The sequence below is a fragment of the Helicoverpa zea genome, chromosome 1 (assembly GCF_022581195.2).
Source record: "Helicoverpa zea isolate HzStark_Cry1AcR chromosome 1, ilHelZeax1.1, whole genome shotgun sequence".
NCBI lineage: Eukaryota > Metazoa > Arthropoda > Insecta > Lepidoptera > Noctuidae > Helicoverpa > Helicoverpa zea.
Genome location: NC_061452.1, coordinates 13878610 through 13898918, shown reverse-complemented (window position 1 = coordinate 13898918; position 20309 = coordinate 13878610). Strand labels below are relative to the sequence as shown.

Here is a 20309-nt window from a genome sequence, read left to right as displayed (position 1 = left end):
GTGCGAACAGAATATTAATCAGACTCCGATTTGCTTGAGGAGGTGGTGTCTTCATCATCATCTTCGCCTACATGTATAATTATATTATTATCAATAACAGAATCAATCCTGATATCTCGGTCTAACAAAAGCCGGGTAATCAAATAAAAACAGATCGAAAACACTTGAAAAACGTGGTCTATGCGCACGAAACGACAACGGACGACTGTTTTAGCGTCACAAAATGGCGGCCCATAACGCCATTTGGGGTTACCATTTTTAATCTAAGTATAAAAATGCGGTTTGGTCATAGTTTTATTTTTATTTTTCATAAAAGTTATAATTAAGTCTTATAGTCCATTATTTTCCAATTCTTAAAAAGAAAATCAAAACGTATTATTTTATATTATAACTGTATAAGAACAGATTACGATACTTGCCTGTTATTTTTAGCACAGCACTACAAAATATAAACCGCTGACATAACCTTGTAATAGCGCAGTATAGATTTAGAAAAATATTGTTTACCAAGTTATTTGACACTCAGTTTGGCACAAAATTATAACATTCATTGATTATTGATATAATAATGTTGTTTTAATGCTCCTCAATTGTTAAAACGGTAAACAACCAGCAAAAATATTTTTATCGTAACTGCAACGCCATTGCAAAGTTACGTCGTCAGTTCAATCGCGACGTGTCAGGAACGCATTCTCTGAATGGCCGAACTATAGTAGCATTTTATCAAAAACAAAAAGTGAAACGCTGTCCAGTGCACAGTCTTTTGTAAGTGAGAAAAATTTTAAAGGATTAACTAAAAATAAATAACACACAATGCCGCATAAACTAGAGCTAGCAAACGCAAACTACTAGAACAATGACACTGAACAATTCGTATAAAATAATTAAAAAGGTAGTGCAATGCACTTGTCAGTCGCATTCTCATGCCAGGCGGGAACGATAAATATATTATAACACGTCCACTAATTGTGTGAACCACCACCGGCGCCGAGCATAACTGCATAGGCACAGCACGCCATTGTTGCCTTCCAACGCTAATTGTGAAATTAATTAACGAAGAATTCTCAGATTTGGATGAATGACGGCTCACTCAAAAGACACGACTTTTAGAAATGGCCACGATATCGTGACGGTGTCAATGAATTGCTACCAGTAAATGGCTGGAGCAGATCAATAATGGACCATTTGCATGCAATTTGGCTGTTCAGATTTTCTTCCGAGATCCATCACACGATGTAGCTATGATTGATGTTACATCGGTTGAATAAAACCTGACTACGATGGAAACCAGTGAAAGTGAAGTATTATTTCTACATACATAAATAATATTAGGTCTTTTACCTCTGCGGTTAGGCAAAATTGCATACAGTCACGGAATATGTACAAAAATGCATTTAAAATAGTTGTTATGAATAACTTTTATTAGAACTGTCTGCAGTATTAATTAAGGAAATATTCACATTATTTTTTACTCAAAAAAAAAATACTTGAAAGCCAGAACATTCAGTACCTATCATTATTCAGCAAACAAAAAGCCATCTTTGCTGTGGTGGGTGGTATCAGATAATTCATGTCGGTAGCCGCGGAAGGACTACATTACAGGCAATGTATATCACCTGAATCTCTTGCGAAACGTTGACAAAACTGAACTGTAGATAATTCCAAAGAGTGTTTTCCCGTACTAAAGCTGAACTAGATATAGAAGCGATTTTTACTTTGCTCAACCAACGGCCATAAACTATGTATAGAGCCTATCTCAATCAATCACAATAATTATGGCTGAATTAGTCACTAATGGCAAACTTCAATCAGACCTGAATGAGAATGATCCAATCTGCATGATTACAAGCCACACAAAGTCGGTCAGCAACGCGTTACAATTACGCTTACGACCTTCGCGGCACCACAATGTCAAGTGCGGTAACGTTTTGACAATGACCCTACCTGATCGAGTGGTGCTGTTAAAGTTTGAAGATAAAAGGATAATGGCAATTTTAAGGTTGTCTGTGGAACACCAGTAGCAAGTTTTGTAGTCACAAAAAGCAGCAATAAATTAGATTTTGATGAATACTCTGATGAACTTAAGAATGTGCAAACAACAATGCCAATATGGTGCTTTCATAGCTTCTTTATGTGTTAAAAGCATGCAAGGGTGAAGGGTTATTGATTACTGTAATCAATTGGCGATAACAATGCTCTCGATAAACAAAAAACAAAAGCTGAGTGAGTGTCTTTTTAGAAAACCACAACTTTTCTTTTACTCAAGACATTCTAGAAGACCAAGTGGATCTTAAACCAAATCATGTCATCTTATTACAGGAAATGCACTTTCAAGAAACAACATTGACCACATCCCAAGTGGAACAGTCAATTGGGACATTTCAGATCACGAAAGCTGCCAAATAAATCTTGCGCAATCGATTGACGCAACTCTGGGGGTATGTGAGCGGACACGCGATTGGGGTGACCATCAGGCTGGACGGCCAACGAACTTAATTTTTCATATCGTAGTAATTGGTTACAGGTGGCGAGGGGTAGGTCAGGTTATGGACAAGGACGCACCGAATATAGACTGAAGAAAGTATTTAATGCGTCAGAATGTAATTTATAATCCATGAAAACTGAAATAAAATATTCCGTTCCATTAGAAGTCTCGTTGCTTCATTGGGTTTCAGACATAGTGCTTAACTCCTAATATGTAATACATAGAAATGTCGTGTCATTTAGAAATGCTACTTTCACAAAAGCCCTTGGAAGCCTCCGGCCCTAGGGGAGAGTAAGGATCCTTCCCAATGAGGGGACCTAACTAACCGGAGGCGGGCTATAAGGGCATGTCAATTTAGAACAGGACCAGAATACAAATACCTATCTCAAGTTTTCGTGAATCGAAGGGTTCCTCTACGTAATGAAACATAGCCACGATTGGAGGCGTGATCATCATTAGCGACTTTTGTTTTCTAATACCTACTGTAACTTTTCAACGTATTAAATAAGTCATGAAAATTACAATATTAATTAGATTGATTCAATATAACGTGTGGCTTGCGACATAAATAACATTTTACTCGATTTCCCGTAAATAAGTTGCAGCTGTTTATTTGGTGACTGACTTTTAGAGCAGTGCCTCTCGCTTTATTTTCCACTTTTCAGAGTTCTTGAAGTTTTAAGTCTCAGAAATATTTCAATGTATTTTTTATCATCGACTGTATCTATTTCATGTCTGGTGAAAATTACTTCCAGCTATGAAGCGGTATCAGATAAGTGAAAGTATTAAGAGCATGATAACAATTGATTTGGCAAGGCAGTTTGATAAGGAAAGGTCAACATAACAAAACATGAACATTATGCATGCATGCTTTTCCTTTCACGATTGGAGGTTCAAAATTAATCCAGATAACTGGAAATATTAGTCTCATAAAATTGAACATTATCACTCGACTGGTCATGTCTTTCAAACGGAAAATGGCCATTGAAAATGATTTGTAGTTTCATGAGGCTGCAGTTAGACACGATTGTCTCTGCTTTTGATAGAAGCTTACACCATTCGTATATCCACAAGAGGACATAAGTAGCCATAATCAAAACTCCTGAAATACAGTAATCCCCAATATTACCCGATGATATAGTTTTTGTCACCTATTAAACCAGGTCTGTCTGATAACAATCTCGAATACTTAAATAAAATTGTCACAAGTGACACAATTAGGAGTTCAACGACATTTGGATAGGACAAAGAACTTCCAATATTGATAGAACTGAAATTAACCTAGATATGGGTCTAAGATAAAATTAATGTTATCTTTTAGTCATTATGGTAAGTTTTACTCTGATACGCGTACGTCCGTAATATATTCTTTAAAATATTCAACGATAGACATAAAATAAACATTTCCCAGTGGAATACACCTGAATACGTGTTACCAACACAAAAGTCACGTAGGTGCACTTAAGTTTCCTACAACGCCGGAATTTGCTTCAGAATTTGAGAACCTTTATCTTCAGTGCCAACTCATTTATTTAGGTAATGTATTCGAGTAATATCTGAGCACCAGAATTCCGTGGTGTTCGTGATGAGTTGGTCACCTTAGTAACCATAAGCTTCTGTATCTATAAATTACAAAAGTGCAGCCAGGGCTTAGAGATCCGTACCCAATAAATTGAACTCGGGGTGGCACTTGGGGCTTACTGTACCTTACCTTACGAAGACTAGCACCTGACTTTTCTATAAGTATCAGGGAAAAACGCGCTCCCTCGTGTACTTTTTCATGTAGCCCGATATTTGTTCTTATAAAATTTGAAGTTTCCATATTTACTTCTCTTGGTCAGCTAAATGTCTTTGAACTTTAGAAAAAGTCTGGCACGAGACAATTCATAATTTCAAATCCTGCACAAACATGTACAAATCGACCAGTTTCCCAGTAACACACGAGTACACCAGTAGCCTATGATTGTGACAATCATTTCGCGTGTCCCACCTGCCCGACAAACAAATGACCCGCGACCGTTGAACCCGGCCAGACGCAGCGACGCTCATGCACGACGAATCAAACGTCAACCTAGCTTTGTCTCACTCTAAAGTGATAAAGATGTGTGTATAATGGGGGTTATACCTACTTGTGTTTCTTTAATTCTCTCCTCAGGTTAAGATGATTTGGCACTAAACATTACTAAGAGGAAAGCAAAGTTGTGATGGATACGACCCACGGAATTATTAGATCAGGTTGTCATCTCAATTGCGCTGAACTGGAGAACTCTTTCATTGATGGGATAGAATCCAAAATATAAAGTAAGTCGAGTCCAAAAGCTTGTGCAACTTTTACTCATCTTTAACCCGGCTGTTTTGTCGGAGATGAGTTCACAATCACATCACAGTACATTCATCACAAAGACTTCTTTGCTCATACGCGCTCATAAGCGTGTTGCTTCCCACAATCCATTTGTTTACATTGGGGCAAGGATTCCTTTCTAAGAATGATATTATTATTCCTACTTCGCAAGGAAAAATACCTCATACTTATAGTTATCTAGATTCCGTCTAGGTTAACGTAATGCAGTAGATAACGACCTGATGAATCATCGCGTGTTCGCGCTCATTGCAATGCATTGCCGATATTCGTAGACATTATTGTGATGAATGTTTGTTGAAGTTTATGATTGTAATTTGAGGAATAAATATTTTTGAAGGATCTATAAAAAAATACTTTTTATCGGAGCAACGACCTTCTGGGACAAAGTATTTTAAACTTAATGACTTGGTCCATCGGGAGACTAATGAGAACTAGCGAAATATAAAAACCAATCAAAACTGCTGTCGACATTCAGAAATCAGTTTAGGTTCATATTGTTACAATAAACATAAAAAAAAAATGAAAAAAAAAGAATACAAAGAGCACCAAATTGTAAAAGGACACCACTTCGGCCGTTCAGAGAATGCGTTCCTGACACCTATCAGTTAGTCACGTTTTTTTTTTTTATAGTGATGGGCACAACATAACACTGAGTTCGTTACCGTTCCTTCAAAATGAACCGCCGCATTATTTTAAGATTATTTTCGTTTTAAATTGGCGGAATCATTTGTTTTATATTTTAGTTATTTAAGTGGAAACCAAAAAAAGGTAATATTCATATAATAAAATTGTTTTATTTATTCTTTGTTACAAGTACATTGAATTGAATGTGCGAACAGAATATTAATCAGACTCCGATTTGCTTGAGGAGGTGGTGTCTTCATCATCATCTTCGCCTACATGTATAATTATATTATTATCAATAACAGAATCAATCCTGATATCTCGGTCTAACAAAAGCCGGGTAATCAAATAAAAACAGATCGAAAACACTTGAAAAACGTGGTCTATGCGCACGAAACGACAACGGACGACTGTTTTAGCGTCACAAAATGGCGGCCCATAACGCCATTTGGGGTTACCATTTTTAATCTAAGTATAAAAATGCGGTTTGGTCATAGTTTTATTTTTATATTTCATAAACGTTATAATTAAGTCTTATAGTCCATTATTTTCCAATTCTTAAAAAGAAAATCAAAACGTATTATTTTATATTATAACTGTATAAGAACAGATTACGATACTTGCCTGTTATTTTTAGCACAGCACTACAAAATATAAACCGCTGACATAACCTTGTAATAGCGCAGTATAGATTTAGAAAAATATTGTTTACCAAGTTATTTGACACTCAGTTTGGCACAAAATTATAACATTCATTGATTATTGATATAATAATGTTGTTTTAATGCTCCTCAATTGTTAAAACGGTAAACAACCAGCAAAAATATTTTTATCGTAACTGCAACGCCATTGCAAAGTTACGTCGTCAGTTCAATCGCGACGTGTCAGGAACGCATTCTCTGAATGGCCGAACTATAGTCACACGAAACCGCGACACAGATGCCAAAAATATACCCAAATCCAGGAGTCACAAAGGAAATCACGAACAATACGAATCATCAGTTAAAATGGAACTGAAATATGTTGGTAAAGTCGAGAGAGGCACACGTCATGCCAGTTCAAGATCGCCATTAAGATTGCCACCGACCGTTAGGGCAATGTCGCCTCATTAGAACGTCTTAACTCTTTGGAGACATTGTTATTACATGCCAGTTGCAATACTTTAAAAGGAGGTTTATTCAAGAGTGACGTCATTGTACACGGTTTTGTGGAATACTTCTTTGGGTTAATTACTTAGAAAAATAGTTCAGTCAAGGTCGGCAAACCACAAACAATAATGCAAAACAGAAAGCCTATTGATGATGAATATTATTTAGAAGGATGATGTCAGAGTACTGACTGTGCTACGTCAAAGTTACGTTTCGAGCAATCGTAAGCATTGAAGTAGGTACTTCGATTCTTTAATATCTTTTTAGCAGTTGATACATTAGGTATTATGAGATTCTCTATACAATGAAGAAATGATAGAAAAGCCATTGATCTGGCACCGTACGATTGAGATTTATAAAACCCCAATGCATTGTATTGCACCCGAATGTATTAGAATATTCGCATAACATTGCAGTATGATTCACAGACATCAAACAGTTGTATGACTAAATATAAACAGGATTTGTTCGTCCTTTTGGAGATGGTGTTGCAAAACCCGACTTTGTTACTAATAAACATTGCTTTAACATTGACCGACGTTCTCTTTGGTGCATAATTTGGAAAATAAGATGATAAAAAAAGAAGTAACACTTTTTGCGAACTTTGCATACTACATGACACATATTTAAAGCAATCGGAACAATGTTTATCAATCATGACTCGTTTAATTCATTACTCATTTACATCCGGTAATTACTTTCTCGTTGTTGAAATTTTCGTTAAATAAAAAATGGAGGACTCACCTTTTGTCGCCACCGGTATGGATTGCCGCGTCATATCCTATAACAGAAAACTAACATTAATCAACTTCACACTTTAATTATTACTCGCTAAATAATAATAAAAAGCCGCAGGACGGGGAAACGAAAAAGAAAAAGATCTATTTACAAAATTTTCTGATAGCCCTCAATCCGAAAGTGCGATAGATTGAAGAAAATATTCACATCACAAGAATTATTTGAAACATAATATTTTTCGAAAAAATCACCTGTCTACCAAACAAACGCATGTAAAACAATACGTCGATGTAACACGACATATAGACGAAAATAAGCATTCCATTCTAAAATTCATTAAAGCTTACAAAATAATAGTAACAGCGGAAACGATCAACTTAGATAGTGTTACAGTCTATGCCCGCATAAATATTACATTTTCATTTGGCAACACTGATATCAGACAGCTTTCGAAAAAGCCTCTTGTGGCGCTCGTACATGCGGGCATTTCAGTAATGTACTACTACGACAATTGAGTAATATGGAACGAATTGTTTTCACTTTTTGGGACATGGGACGCTACCACGCCCTCCTGATGTTGGTGTTGACATCTTTACAAATGATCTTTTCAAACTTCGTAACCATGAATCGATAGAAAAACTATGATGGTGTATCTGATACACTGGCATAGAACATTTAATAGCTGGCATACAAAAATACACAGACATCATTTTATACCCTGTACTTGAAGTTCGATTTCGTTCCAAAATTATCGTTGTGTTTTTGAATCGTTACGTTATCCATTTCATTTGGTTGTAATAAATACTGGAATAGTGCTTTGGTCCAGAGTCTGGAGACACTGGTCTTTCAAGGTACAATCTAAATTATTTTAGGTCTAAAGGTCTTTTAAAAATTTCCTTGCAGTTAAAATCTCCACAAACTACCCTTGATTAATGCAAATCCGTGGCCCACTAACCGAGTTTTTCACAACCGAGTTACGAGCCGAGCAAACTGCTTAACTTTGTAAAAGCTATCGACCAACTACTGAAAAGGATACCACAGTGATACAGCTAAAAGCAAATATTCATAGTTATAGTAAGCTTTTGTTATGTATGACTACGCAAATACTATCAATTTGGAGCAAAGGCCTTATTCCTTGGTTCATTCATGCGTAGGTACACTAGAAACCTATTTAATAAAATATATAAGCTAATCCATTTCACGACCAAGTCTACCAGAACATGAACCTATCACTTAAGTTTTACCAAAAAGCTTTAAGATCCAACTCTTAATACGATCATTCAATTTGAGAAATGTCCAGTATAAATATCTACGTTTACCACAAAGTCTCCAAACTTTTCTTTTGTTCCACCAATCTTATCGAGAAGGACATGATTGTTATCTCCATCATTTCGTACTATCGGGACACACCCAAAGTAAGCCTAGAGAAACCAGGCCAATAGTACGTTGCTCCTAACTTCCTTATTCACGGTACCTCACGGGCACTTCCTTCGCGAAATGCAATATAAACCCACTTTGATGGCTCTCTTCCTGTTTATCTGAGTGCAGTGGAGATTTATATCTTTATTTGCTACGATTTATGAGTTTAGACTTCAGCAAGTATGACAAAGCTGTTCTAAGAAATGTCTTAGATCAGTGTGATTTATTAGAACGTCATTTTGTATGCTAGTTTCAGCACAAGGCGCAATCGAATATTGCTTATGCAAAATAAGCAGACGGTTCATGAGTAGGCTGTCGAATCTTATATTATTCTTATATTCTCTTAGACTCTCTTAGGTAAGTCGTGGTGGCCTAGTGGGCAAAGAACCAACCTCTCGAGTATGAGGGCGCCGGTTCGATTCCAAGTCAGGCAAGTACCAATGCAACGTTTCTAAGTTTGTATGTACTTTCTAAGTATAGCTTAGACACCAAATGACTGTGTTTCGGATGGCACGTTAAACTGTAGGTCCCGGCTGTCATTGAACATCCTTGGCAGTCGTTACGGGTAGTCAGAAGCCAGTAAGTCTGACACCAGTCTAATCAAGGGGTATCGGGTTGCCTGGGTAACTGGGTTGAGGAGGTCAGATAGGCAGTCGCTTCTTGTAAAGCACCAGTGCTTTCACCAGTGCACTCAGCTGAATTCGGTTAGACTGGAAGCCGACCCCAACATAGTTGGGAAAAGGCTCGGAGGATGATGATTCTCTTAGACTCTCTAAAACATTATCCAAAACTTTTTGAAAAAAGATAAATTATCTCCATTTCGCGCCAGATAGAAAGCAATTAGCGGGAAGCAATTTATCACGGTCGGGAGGCGAGGCAATGAATGGCGCCCAACGCCAGGACTCTAATCTCTTCCACGGGACTGGATGCCGCACGGCCAATTTCCCAGACGACGGTATACCGCTAAATCGTTAAACTGTTAAGTGGAAATACGCTGAAGGAAGTGGGAAGGAGGTTCTATTTAATGTAGGAGGAAAGCCTTGAGAAAGTGTCACTAATACTTCGTTGACGGATAAAGAAAATACCTCTTGAATGTATCCTTACTTTCGTCGCCATCAAAGCAAAAATATGCAGGTGAATATTACGCTGATAAAATTAATATTGCAGTACAAACCAATGTCCATTACTGGGAATTTCAGCAAATCCTCAATTACGTATCTAGAAGACCTGATATTATAATTAGGTGCACTTTAATCAGACAGGTATAGTACTAATCTTATCAGCACTTGCGCACGCTTCCTATTGATAAGATATTTATGCATGTAAGACGTCATCGGGATTGACATGATTTCCTAATATGTTTTACTACAAAATCTGAGTAATTATTTAAAATAAATTATTTTGGTTCTGATTAAAATAAATGTTTTAAATCTTATTTTTGTCGTAGTCTGGAAATAGAATTTATGATTTTATTTATGTCAGCTCTTGAGAACTACACAAAAATTTTCTTTGACAATACCCGTTTTCTTTGTCTTCTTGGAATGAACAAACAATAGAACGGAATCCTAAAAACCACAAAGAAGATCCTCTTAACAAAATCCGCGATCATCTTATCCGCGTTGTTCGAGTTGACGCAAGCTGATTACAGTAACAACGGGATGTGTTACGATTGAACAATGAATAGTAATGTCTACACGTGTGGACAGTTTTATATGTCCATAATACTGCAATTTATTAATCATCTAGTATTTTAGAGTCGGTACCTGCTTGAGGTATGAAATGGTTTAGGAAAGCAAAATTGTCTACAACAATGCTTTTAAAACCGCTCACTTCAGCTAATAAATATGAAACTTCGATTGGTCATATCAATTTACTAATGTGATTGATACTTTAGCTACCTGCCTATGTAATTGACCCTTGAAAGTATGTAGAAATTATACTTTTGGTTGAAAGGATTTTCTAAGTACATTCCTTGTGGAACACTTGTCTTCGTAATATACCTAAGACATTATTCATGATGCGTTCATCTGCATGAACCTTGCTAAGAATCCGTAATAAGCATTAGCTCTGTTATTACGTATTCCCCTTGCAAGTTACTTTCTTTCAATGTCAGTAGCGTTATGTTCGTGCCTATTAATTGGTCGTTCATCAATTTAGAAGTGCACGTGGAAAGTTTTTTATTGCGCAATAGTAGTGTTTGAAAAGTTGTTATTATTACTCTTACTTCGTGTATTGCTTAGTTGTGCTCCTATTAACTTCGATTTATATTTTTTCTTGAAATGATTATTTTACAGCAAAATTTCATTTCATCACAAAAAGGTTAATTAATTCAAATATAATAAAATTAAAATAAAACACTCAAGGCAACGAAAATAATTATTCCGCCAGTCCAAAACATTTAGGTAGTTTTATAACAGCTCTTAAAGAAAACCAAAAAGCTTAAGCTGATTCAATTACGCCGAAACAGGCGAATGCAATTGGTCATTTGCTTCACAAAACGTAAGAAAATTTCCGTTAAAAGCCGATAAGACAGTCAGAGCGGCGTGGGAAGATGAATCATCAGTTGATGTCATTGTCGACGACCAAATCAGACTTATTGTAAACACCTGATAAATAGGCCATAAAAACACTATTTTTGAACATCTACTCAACCCAATTTCAACTTTGATTTCTATTTTAACTTACAAATTTTACATTCGGTCAAATGAATGAGTGCAGCAAATATACAGTACATTAACATTATACAGAACTACATTAAAATGATTGGATCGAGTTTTTGTTACGCCAAAGCCGCTGCGCAAACCGTATCGCATTGTCGACTGAGTTATAACAGGCGTGACAAAAGCACAATCCATTACATTCAAACAAAACACCATAACAAGCCGTTCGTGTGCAAATCATAGATCGTGGAGCAACGTAATCGAAAAAGTGTGAAAATAAAAAATAAGGTGGTATCGGAGCGGCGCAGCACGAGGTGCGTGCGCGTCCGGATCCGGCGTGCGAATGATGCGTTTAGTAAGTGCGTAAACTGTACCGATCGTGAGTTGCGCACGGGCAGCGTGTGTCCGGAGTCCGCGGCCGCGTCGCCCTCGGCGCTCTCCCGCAGGAAGCCGCCGTCGTCCGACGACGAGCCGGACGGGTCCTTCGCGGCCATGTCAAACATACACGTGCCAATGATACATGACAAAACACGGTGCAACCACTTACTGGACGCTCCGGAGCTTCGCCCTCCAGCTGCGTTTATTTTTATTATCAACAGTCACAAACGAAGTGCGTCCCTAATGGACTAGGTACGAGTTGAAAGTGAAACTGAAATGCTTGCACGAGTGTGTAGAAAATCGATGAAACCGGTGTCCGGCATGCGTCAAACCCATACAAGTTGGAAGGTCGTCTATATGTCTAACCATCAATCATCGTGGGACCGGGAGCCGGCCACTACTTAGCACGCGACCACCAGCCGGTGCTTTCGTAAACATCGTCATTATCTAGGTACATGTCACTTAACTACCGCTGTGTGTGTTTATCCATATCTAAACAGTGATCGAGCTTCGTGATTATGATTACACAGCGGCGTGCTCTAACAAACTACGTCGCCTTGGCAACGGTGCATTTTACAAAAGAAAAAACATTTCGTCAAGCTATGATCGCTACTGAGCTAGCTGCAAATAGTCACCTGCCAACTGTAGATGTATGGGAACATTTCTACATTTTCTCCAGCGGTTGTGCGACTACCGTAACACTGATGCTATTTTTGTCGCGCATTGACAGGATCACATATGCTTTCTTTGCACTGCACCTTTTGGTGTAAACCGACTGCTAAATGAGAGTTTTAGAGGAGTTCATAATGAGTATAACAATATTGAGATGCGACAGGTGTCGTGGCGTCATGGGCGGACAGCACATTCGCCTCACGCGGATATGTCAGCACAACTGTGGCGTGGCGTCTATTAGCAACTGTTCTCCACAACCCAAACAATGAGAGTGATCGCGGCTTGGTACGCGATTCGGACGCCCTTACTAATCGATAACACTAACTAAAGCTTTCATTTAGCTTTATCGCTAAAGTTTACAATCGATTAGAGGCGCAAACTGTAGGCGAAAGCAAGCAAATGGCGACTGCAGGCTTTCAGCAAAAATTAGGTCGATTTGACCTTTGTTGTAGCCGTGAGGAAATGCTTTAAGGTCTGGTCACATCGCATTTTTACACGTTGCGTTTCTTGTACGCTTCGTTAAGGCAGTTGGCAATTTCATGTCGCAAACTGTTTCAAATGTTTGCAGAACTATAAAGAAGTAGATTCTAAAAAATATTGGTTGAAAGCGTTTAGGATGAACTGAATCGGTTGGAAAGATTTGTTAAATATCGATTAACATCCACATGAAAAATTCTTACATTATGCTGTTACAAAACGCAGTGTTGCAACTTAGGAGCCACCGATCCGTGCCCAACAATATGAGCAGACCTTAACCACTAGAATTTATTGCACTGAACTTTACAATAGAGTTAACGCGGCTAAATAAATTGGACTGTAATGAAAGCAAGGCTGCCACGTTCCTGCATTACCTACATGTAATAATGTATTCATTGCTATTAATATTAATTTCAAAACAGTCGTGATGCAATCAGCTAATTGCAGATTAACACGGTCTGTGGGTATAAGAATGAATGAAATCATTTTATTGTATCACCGACTTGTATGATACTACATATTAGTAACACACAACTAATTCAAGCATGAAACTAATCTATCACGGTTTGCGGAGCTATGAATCTAGAAAATAAGTTTCACTCTAACATGAATTTCAAGCGAATTCATAACTGGTAAATCAATCGATCACGCTTGACGAAGTTTTTTAGAAATAAACACTAGCATTATTTATTTTCAGATTGTAGTGCTCGAATGATTCGCATGGTATGTTTCTAATATGATCGTGTTTAGCAAGCATAATGAAAATGTTATCTAGTCGATCACGCTTGACGAAAACTGGCAACCATAAAACTGCTAACATAGACCCACTTGTTATAGAAGTACTAGGCGCGCATAAGTTGAGAGGAGATAACTCTTACCCTGGCGAGTTTGTTGGGCATTGGCTGTAGGTGTGGTGTGTGGTGCCTGGGTCCGACTGCGAGCTCCGGGTTGAGGGCCAGGATGGCGTCAATCTCCACCTCCTTGCCCTTGGTCTCGCCACGCTCGTACCATTCCACTGTAACTGACCTCGTCTCCAAGTTGACCCCGGAGACGATCGCCGAATGGATCCGGCCTGGAAATTATAAAATGCACCAATTAATGCAGGGTCCCTCTCTACCATTATTTACGTTCCTTTACGAAAACATTTTAATTTCTTGTTCGCTTTATACTTGAGTCAGTTCAAAAATAATATAGGCAGCAGAGTAATGTCCTCTAGTAAAGGCTGTGCAAACAAATGTATGTATGCAAATCCATTGGTATATTTAAACAGTTGTTATATGGAGATTTGCCTGAAAAGAAGTAAAATTCGCACGAGCAACATATCTACTATAAATATTAACGGACCACCAAAAACGGTTTAATCAAGATGAAATTATTACATTGCTATGAAAAGGCTGGCTTGCAATTTAGCTATAACCGACGCTCAATTTTGTCCGTCCCGGTTGAGAAGTTTGTAATTAACTTTGGGCGAGGAATAGCATGTCTTGCAGTTTAAACTACTTCAATATTAGGGCTCATATTAATTATTGCAATGCCGTTACCAAAACTATAGTCGAAATTTGCATTTTGCCAAAACCCTGATACGCATTCCCAATCAATGAATAGCAAGGCCAACCGTACCAGAGTTCAATACAAAACGTGTGTCAAGGCTAGCAGATAAGGGAACAGTTAAGTCACAGTTTAATTAAACAGCTGTAGATGCATCTATACATAGCTATATGTTCATAGGGGGCAGGATAGTCTGCGACAAAAGGGGGAGTGACTAGACGCATTAAACAAACTGCCTTGTGTGGCTGCGCGGTTTATAAAAACGTAGGAAGTTGTTGTTTTTTCTAATATGATTCCAGTCTGTGTTTACTGGGTAAATATCCGCTTAATGTGTCTGTCCAATAAAGACATAGACAAGATTATAAAAGTTTGGCAAACATGGACCCAGAAACTAATAGGATTTTCTAAAAAAATGAGACTAAAATTATGTGTAAACTCTAGACGAAATATTAAAATATACACAGGCAACCTCGTACCTGGCACAGGCTATTCAACTCGCATAAAATTCAGCAGGACATACGATATGAAACACATTGACAACATAGTAAATATTCTATCTTTTACGGACGACATTCAGAGATATCAAAAGTCACAAAATACGAGCAGATGAAGAATTTACGACAAGCTGAAGTAAAAAAAAAATATAGGATGCTGTTTTGGAATTCATCCTACCTAATATGTTACAAGAAACACGTATATTGATGACAGTCAAACTTCAAAGCAAACAAAGAACTAATTATAGACTCAGGACAAGATCGCTGACCTTCTCCAATTCCCTGCTGTCCGCGCCCCTTTATTAGCTCGAGTATACACAAAAAGTAAAATTTAAAAATACACCATCCAAACAATAGGGACCTTGATAACAAGTGCTTCTAATGAGCTGATTTCGTTCATCCATCAGGATCGAATTTTAGTACATCATGAAATCGTAGAAGTTTTATTTGTGACTTGGAGGAATAAATATTAGAATCTAGATAAAAGTACCCAAGACATACCCAGCCTAGCAATTTCTTATCTATCAGATCGTTTATGGAAATGTAACGACGCCTTAAACGAGTTATTGCCATATTTGCAAATGTGAGTCACGAGAATCAGGTGTTTAAACCAAGACCACACACACATTGGAAACTTCGATTTTGAACAGCAAACTTTTTACTCCCAAAAGTCATCGATATAAAATGCAAAACTGACAAAGTTAAAACATCTCGAAGTTACTAGGTAAACAGGTACAACTTTATTATAGGCTAACGACCTCAATGATGTAAACTCTGAAATATTATCGGGTCAAGGCCGTCGACCTGGCGGGTGACACATTCATGCACTTCATTTATAAGCATGAGATACAAGTACATCATAAAAAACATTAAGAAAGTAAAAAAGAAGAGTATGCTGCGCTGATTCAATTACTTAATGTGATTGATTTTATCTGAGATACCACAGGCATTCTCATGAAATTAAAAGATGACCCTTAAGCTATATCAAGATTCTATATGCAGACTTTCAGGTTTAAGGGTGATTCACCAACCCATAATCTCTTTGAAACCTATCGAGAAAGTGACTTTTTTGTACTAGAAGCTAACAAAAGCGCTATACGCAGAACAGATTACGTCCACATTGTGTTCACCGACCATTGTGATAAGGTCGTACGCATCAACTGAGCCAGTAATAAATTATCCGAGCGGAATACCGCAGACGTGCATTGCTGTGTCATAGTAATACTTTATGCTTTCATGTACGAACTTTGTTAAGGCGACGAGTTTTTTGTCACTTTATCTTCGCCTTCAAAATCTCATTTAAATGTGGATCATTTCGTAATATACATTAAATCATGAAATAATTTACATACTATCATCGCTACTATATATTCATATACAAGTCGTGTCTTGTGCTAAAATATCTTAATACTGAATATCTAATTTACTACGCAAAACGATAACACAGCAAGTTATATAAATTAAGACAATAATAAAAAATACGTGCTACAGATGTGATATTAAACATGTTAAAAACTATCTTCTACTACAAAATAAATCGAATACCAAAAATATATCTAAAACGAAAGTATCTAAAACTGACAGACTGCTCAAGTCACTTTCAACGTCTGTCTGCGAGAAAGATTTTTATCAGCGTATGATTGACAGCTGGCACGCGTAAAGCAACATCATTCAGCCTTGTACAAATTATCCAAGTCCCAATTCTTAAAAAAACATTCGTTGATTCGTTTCCCCATTTCGCGGTGTGTACTCACGTAGCTTCTGATATTGAACACACTGCCGTCACCATGGTTACGCTCGGCGGACCCAATGAAAGTGGAACGAATCGCCGAAATAAAGTAAGCAAAAAACCACCGTTATTGGAAATATGCTTTGCGATAGGTACGGTCACGTTTGTGATACAATCGTTTGGACTTTCATCGTATGGCAAAAGCAATCAGATGCTGTGACCTATGGATTGGGCCAAATATCAGTAGACTCAGAAGTAGCAGTCTTAACATTTCAAAAGGCTCAGATTATAAACCACTTTTCAAGGTTTTGGGTCCATGAAATCGCCGTCTTGAGGTTTTAAGACCCTAGCCTACCAATAGAGGTAGAGTAGGTGTATAACTTAAATAATCTGTCAAATATAACCAGTGCCTACTGCTTAACTTAAACAATATTTGGGTTAGTTACTTTCTTGCAGTGTCTGTGATTTCCCATAAAACGTGACGAGTGAAAACCACAAACATGAAGGACAACACGAATTAGGTTAACAAAACGATTTCACTAGCTGTAGATAATTTAATTTCAATCAATATTTTGTTTGCGTAAACCACGACCTTTTCAATTTAATTTTCACTATTTTACACCTAAGCGATGAGTTACTTTATTACAAGGAGATTCTCATAATCTCCTGGACATTCAAATGTGTATGACTTTGCATCGGTTACTTCGTTTGCATTACCAGAGATGGCGCTACTTACAACATTTCTTTATAGAACTCAACTTCCACCTACTACACCTACAATAGAACCTAACATGTTCATGCAGAATGACAGTCATGATTCCTTCACCGTTAGGACACGATTAATTTCAATCATTGACACGTACTGTGTGTATATTGTCACGAAACTTTGAAATCGTGCTTCCCTCACTATACAACTATACCTATCCTATCTACTTAAAACAAACAGGGTTTCAAACGCCAGGATTACAAACATTTGTAGACAAACACCGTAATTAACTTAATAAGTGGGCGTAATTATGCAAATATTGGCCAACACCTTCATTTGTTGGGTTGGGTTGCAAAACAACGAACAATTTTGGGCTGCCTTGCGAAAATTGAAGTCCAAACGGCATGCTACTAATAAGTTAAAACGCCTTTCATAAAAGGAAAAGGATCGGAGAAAAATGTTACATAAGAATATTTAGTAGACCCAAACAGAAGACAATATTGATTAACTTAGTCTAAACAGACCGTAAACAAGTTCTCTATTTGGATAATCTTATGAAACTGAGCCTAGCCGTAATCTTAAATGGCAGTTATTAACAACACGAATTAAAAAAGGCGATGGCAAAAACTAGTTAGTATCTCATCGGAGTAGCTGCGAAAGTGCCAACATCCGGATATCATCGACTTTCATGCCGACGGCCGATGGCGAGTTGCTATCGCGAATAATCGCGATGCAGTGACAGGACATCGATATGAAAAGAAATAACAATAGCTGTCTGTAAATCTGAAATTAATTGACAATTTATCTTCAGATAATACGTTTATCTTGACTTAATTCAGCAAAGGAATAAAATGCACGTCAATTAGTATTTGCAGATTTTTTTGCGGTGAAACTTATGTTTTCCAGAGCCACATTGGTATGAATAAACGACATTTCCATGTTTATTAATTAGGCATACATGTGACACTAGTTGGCTAATGCCGTGGGAATGTTATAGCTGCATAGCAGGATATTGACAAACGGTGAAAAAAACGTAAACAATAGCGGCTCGGACACTTTAATTAACTAACAAACATGTGAAGAATACCTTTAGCAATTTCGCGTAAAATCGCAAAATCTTTAATTAAGGAAGCGGTCATGCTCGCATCCTCTTCACTTAGCAAAGAGGAACCTGGCACAATGCCAAGGAAACGTAAAGGGAGAAACACTTGCAATTTAATACATACTTCGAGCTAGACTAAAAGTATAGCAAAGAATATACGGGATGCCGTCAAAATTGCACACATTTTTTTGAACAGAAGTCAATGTACGATACTTGGCAATGACATGGCGTTGACAATGGTAACGAGAAGTAAACAGACATTATTTTATAAAATAACTAACAACAATTGCAATAAGCGCATCTGTACAAAAAACTGCCTAAACAGGGGTATCTATTTATGATATTGTAGAAACCAAATAAATACGGATTAAAATTGATTCTCACTTCCTCCGCCGATAAATAAACAACCTGCTTTCGAATATCTTCGACCTGATGGCAATAAACTAATAATAATCACTCTCGGAATTAACGTACGGGAACGTAGTTAACGTGCTAATTAATATGTAATCAATTTAATAGTCAAGTGGGTGAGGGCGTGAGGTTCAATTAATCGCGGGCTTGCATCTGACCGAATTGAAGCATGGCAGTTCACGTAAGTAGGTCAAGGGCGATTAGTTACTGATATAACTTGCGGCTAGGAAGCAAGAAATAGTGAAAAATAAAAAAGATTGTGAAAATGCTTGCTTTCTCTGCCAAGTAAGCACATAAAACCAACTATACCTTTCAAACTTTCATAAAACCAATGACCTATAAGCTGAAACTCAACAAAATCACCTGCACATACAAATAATTGTCAGCAAGAAACTGCAAAAACTAGACAGGTATTATGACTACAGTCGCATGAGACTGCACGCAACATGTCGTTAGCTGAAAGCATTCTGTGCTCGGAAATGACACTAATTAATACAGTGCTATTGTTCCTTCTTTGCCTGTCGCATAAAGTCTTCAAGAAGAAATCGTTAACACTGGAAATTGTGGAGAATAAATAAGCTTTGCTGTTTCTGGGGTTGTGGTAGAAATACTTTCTCGACTCATAAAACGTTTCGCAGCAACGCTATTTGTTTCAGATAGTCAATAAAAAATCTTAATAGGAAAGCTTAGCTAATTCATTGTCATATCAGACGTAGATAGTTTCGGTAATGAAAATGAAATTAAATGTTACCGAAGTTCTTCTAATTCAAGATGACGGTATGATTACTTTTAATGCCGGATTACCATGAGCTCAAACGCAGCACGAAATAATTAATTTTAAGTAAAACCAAAGAATGCATATTCGCTTAATAACATCATCAGATAAAATTCAAATGATCATCACACAATAAAACCATTCACTCTTTAGCCATTACTCGTTACTACTTTAAACAAGTGTTATAAGCATTTAATAGCTAATTAGAATGATTGTGAATCAGTGGACTGTAAAACGACTCAACTGCCGAAAAATGTTGTAGCCATAACTTGTTTCATCCTACTAATTGCTACAAACAAGGTCTGTCGGTTTATAATGTACTCATTAGTAGTAAACAGTGAGAAGTTGGCGTTGTTAGCAATTCCTAGTTTTGTAGTAGAAAGTTTAAAATTGACCTTCAATATGAGACTGCAGAACTTCATAGAGATAACAATGGCGTGAAAAATAGAAGAATCATCAATCGCCATTATCACGAAAACCGGAGTTCCGGACTTCATTCGCCCGATTCACTCGAGTACTTTGAATTTCGTAGTCAAACAGCATACATTCGCATAGTTACATCACCGTGCTGACTGAATACA

General features: G+C 37.3%; 1 protein-coding gene across 3 annotated transcripts in view; it reads right to left on the bottom strand.

Annotated features, from left to right (window-relative positions):
- LOC124631812 (kinesin-like protein Klp10A) overlaps positions 1–20309 on the bottom strand; it is a 57274-nt gene that overhangs the window by 22519 nt on the left and 14446 nt on the right. For all 3 annotated transcript variants that reach the window (XM_047166443.1, XM_047166424.1, XM_047166433.1), the window contains exons 2-3: positions 13842–14035; positions 7364–7400 (exon numbers count right to left, since the gene is read on the bottom strand). In XM_047166443.1, the coding sequence (XP_047022399.1) occupies positions 7364–7400; positions 13842–14035 (231 nt within the window). The remainder of the gene's footprint in view (positions 1–7363; positions 7401–13841; positions 14036–20309) is intronic.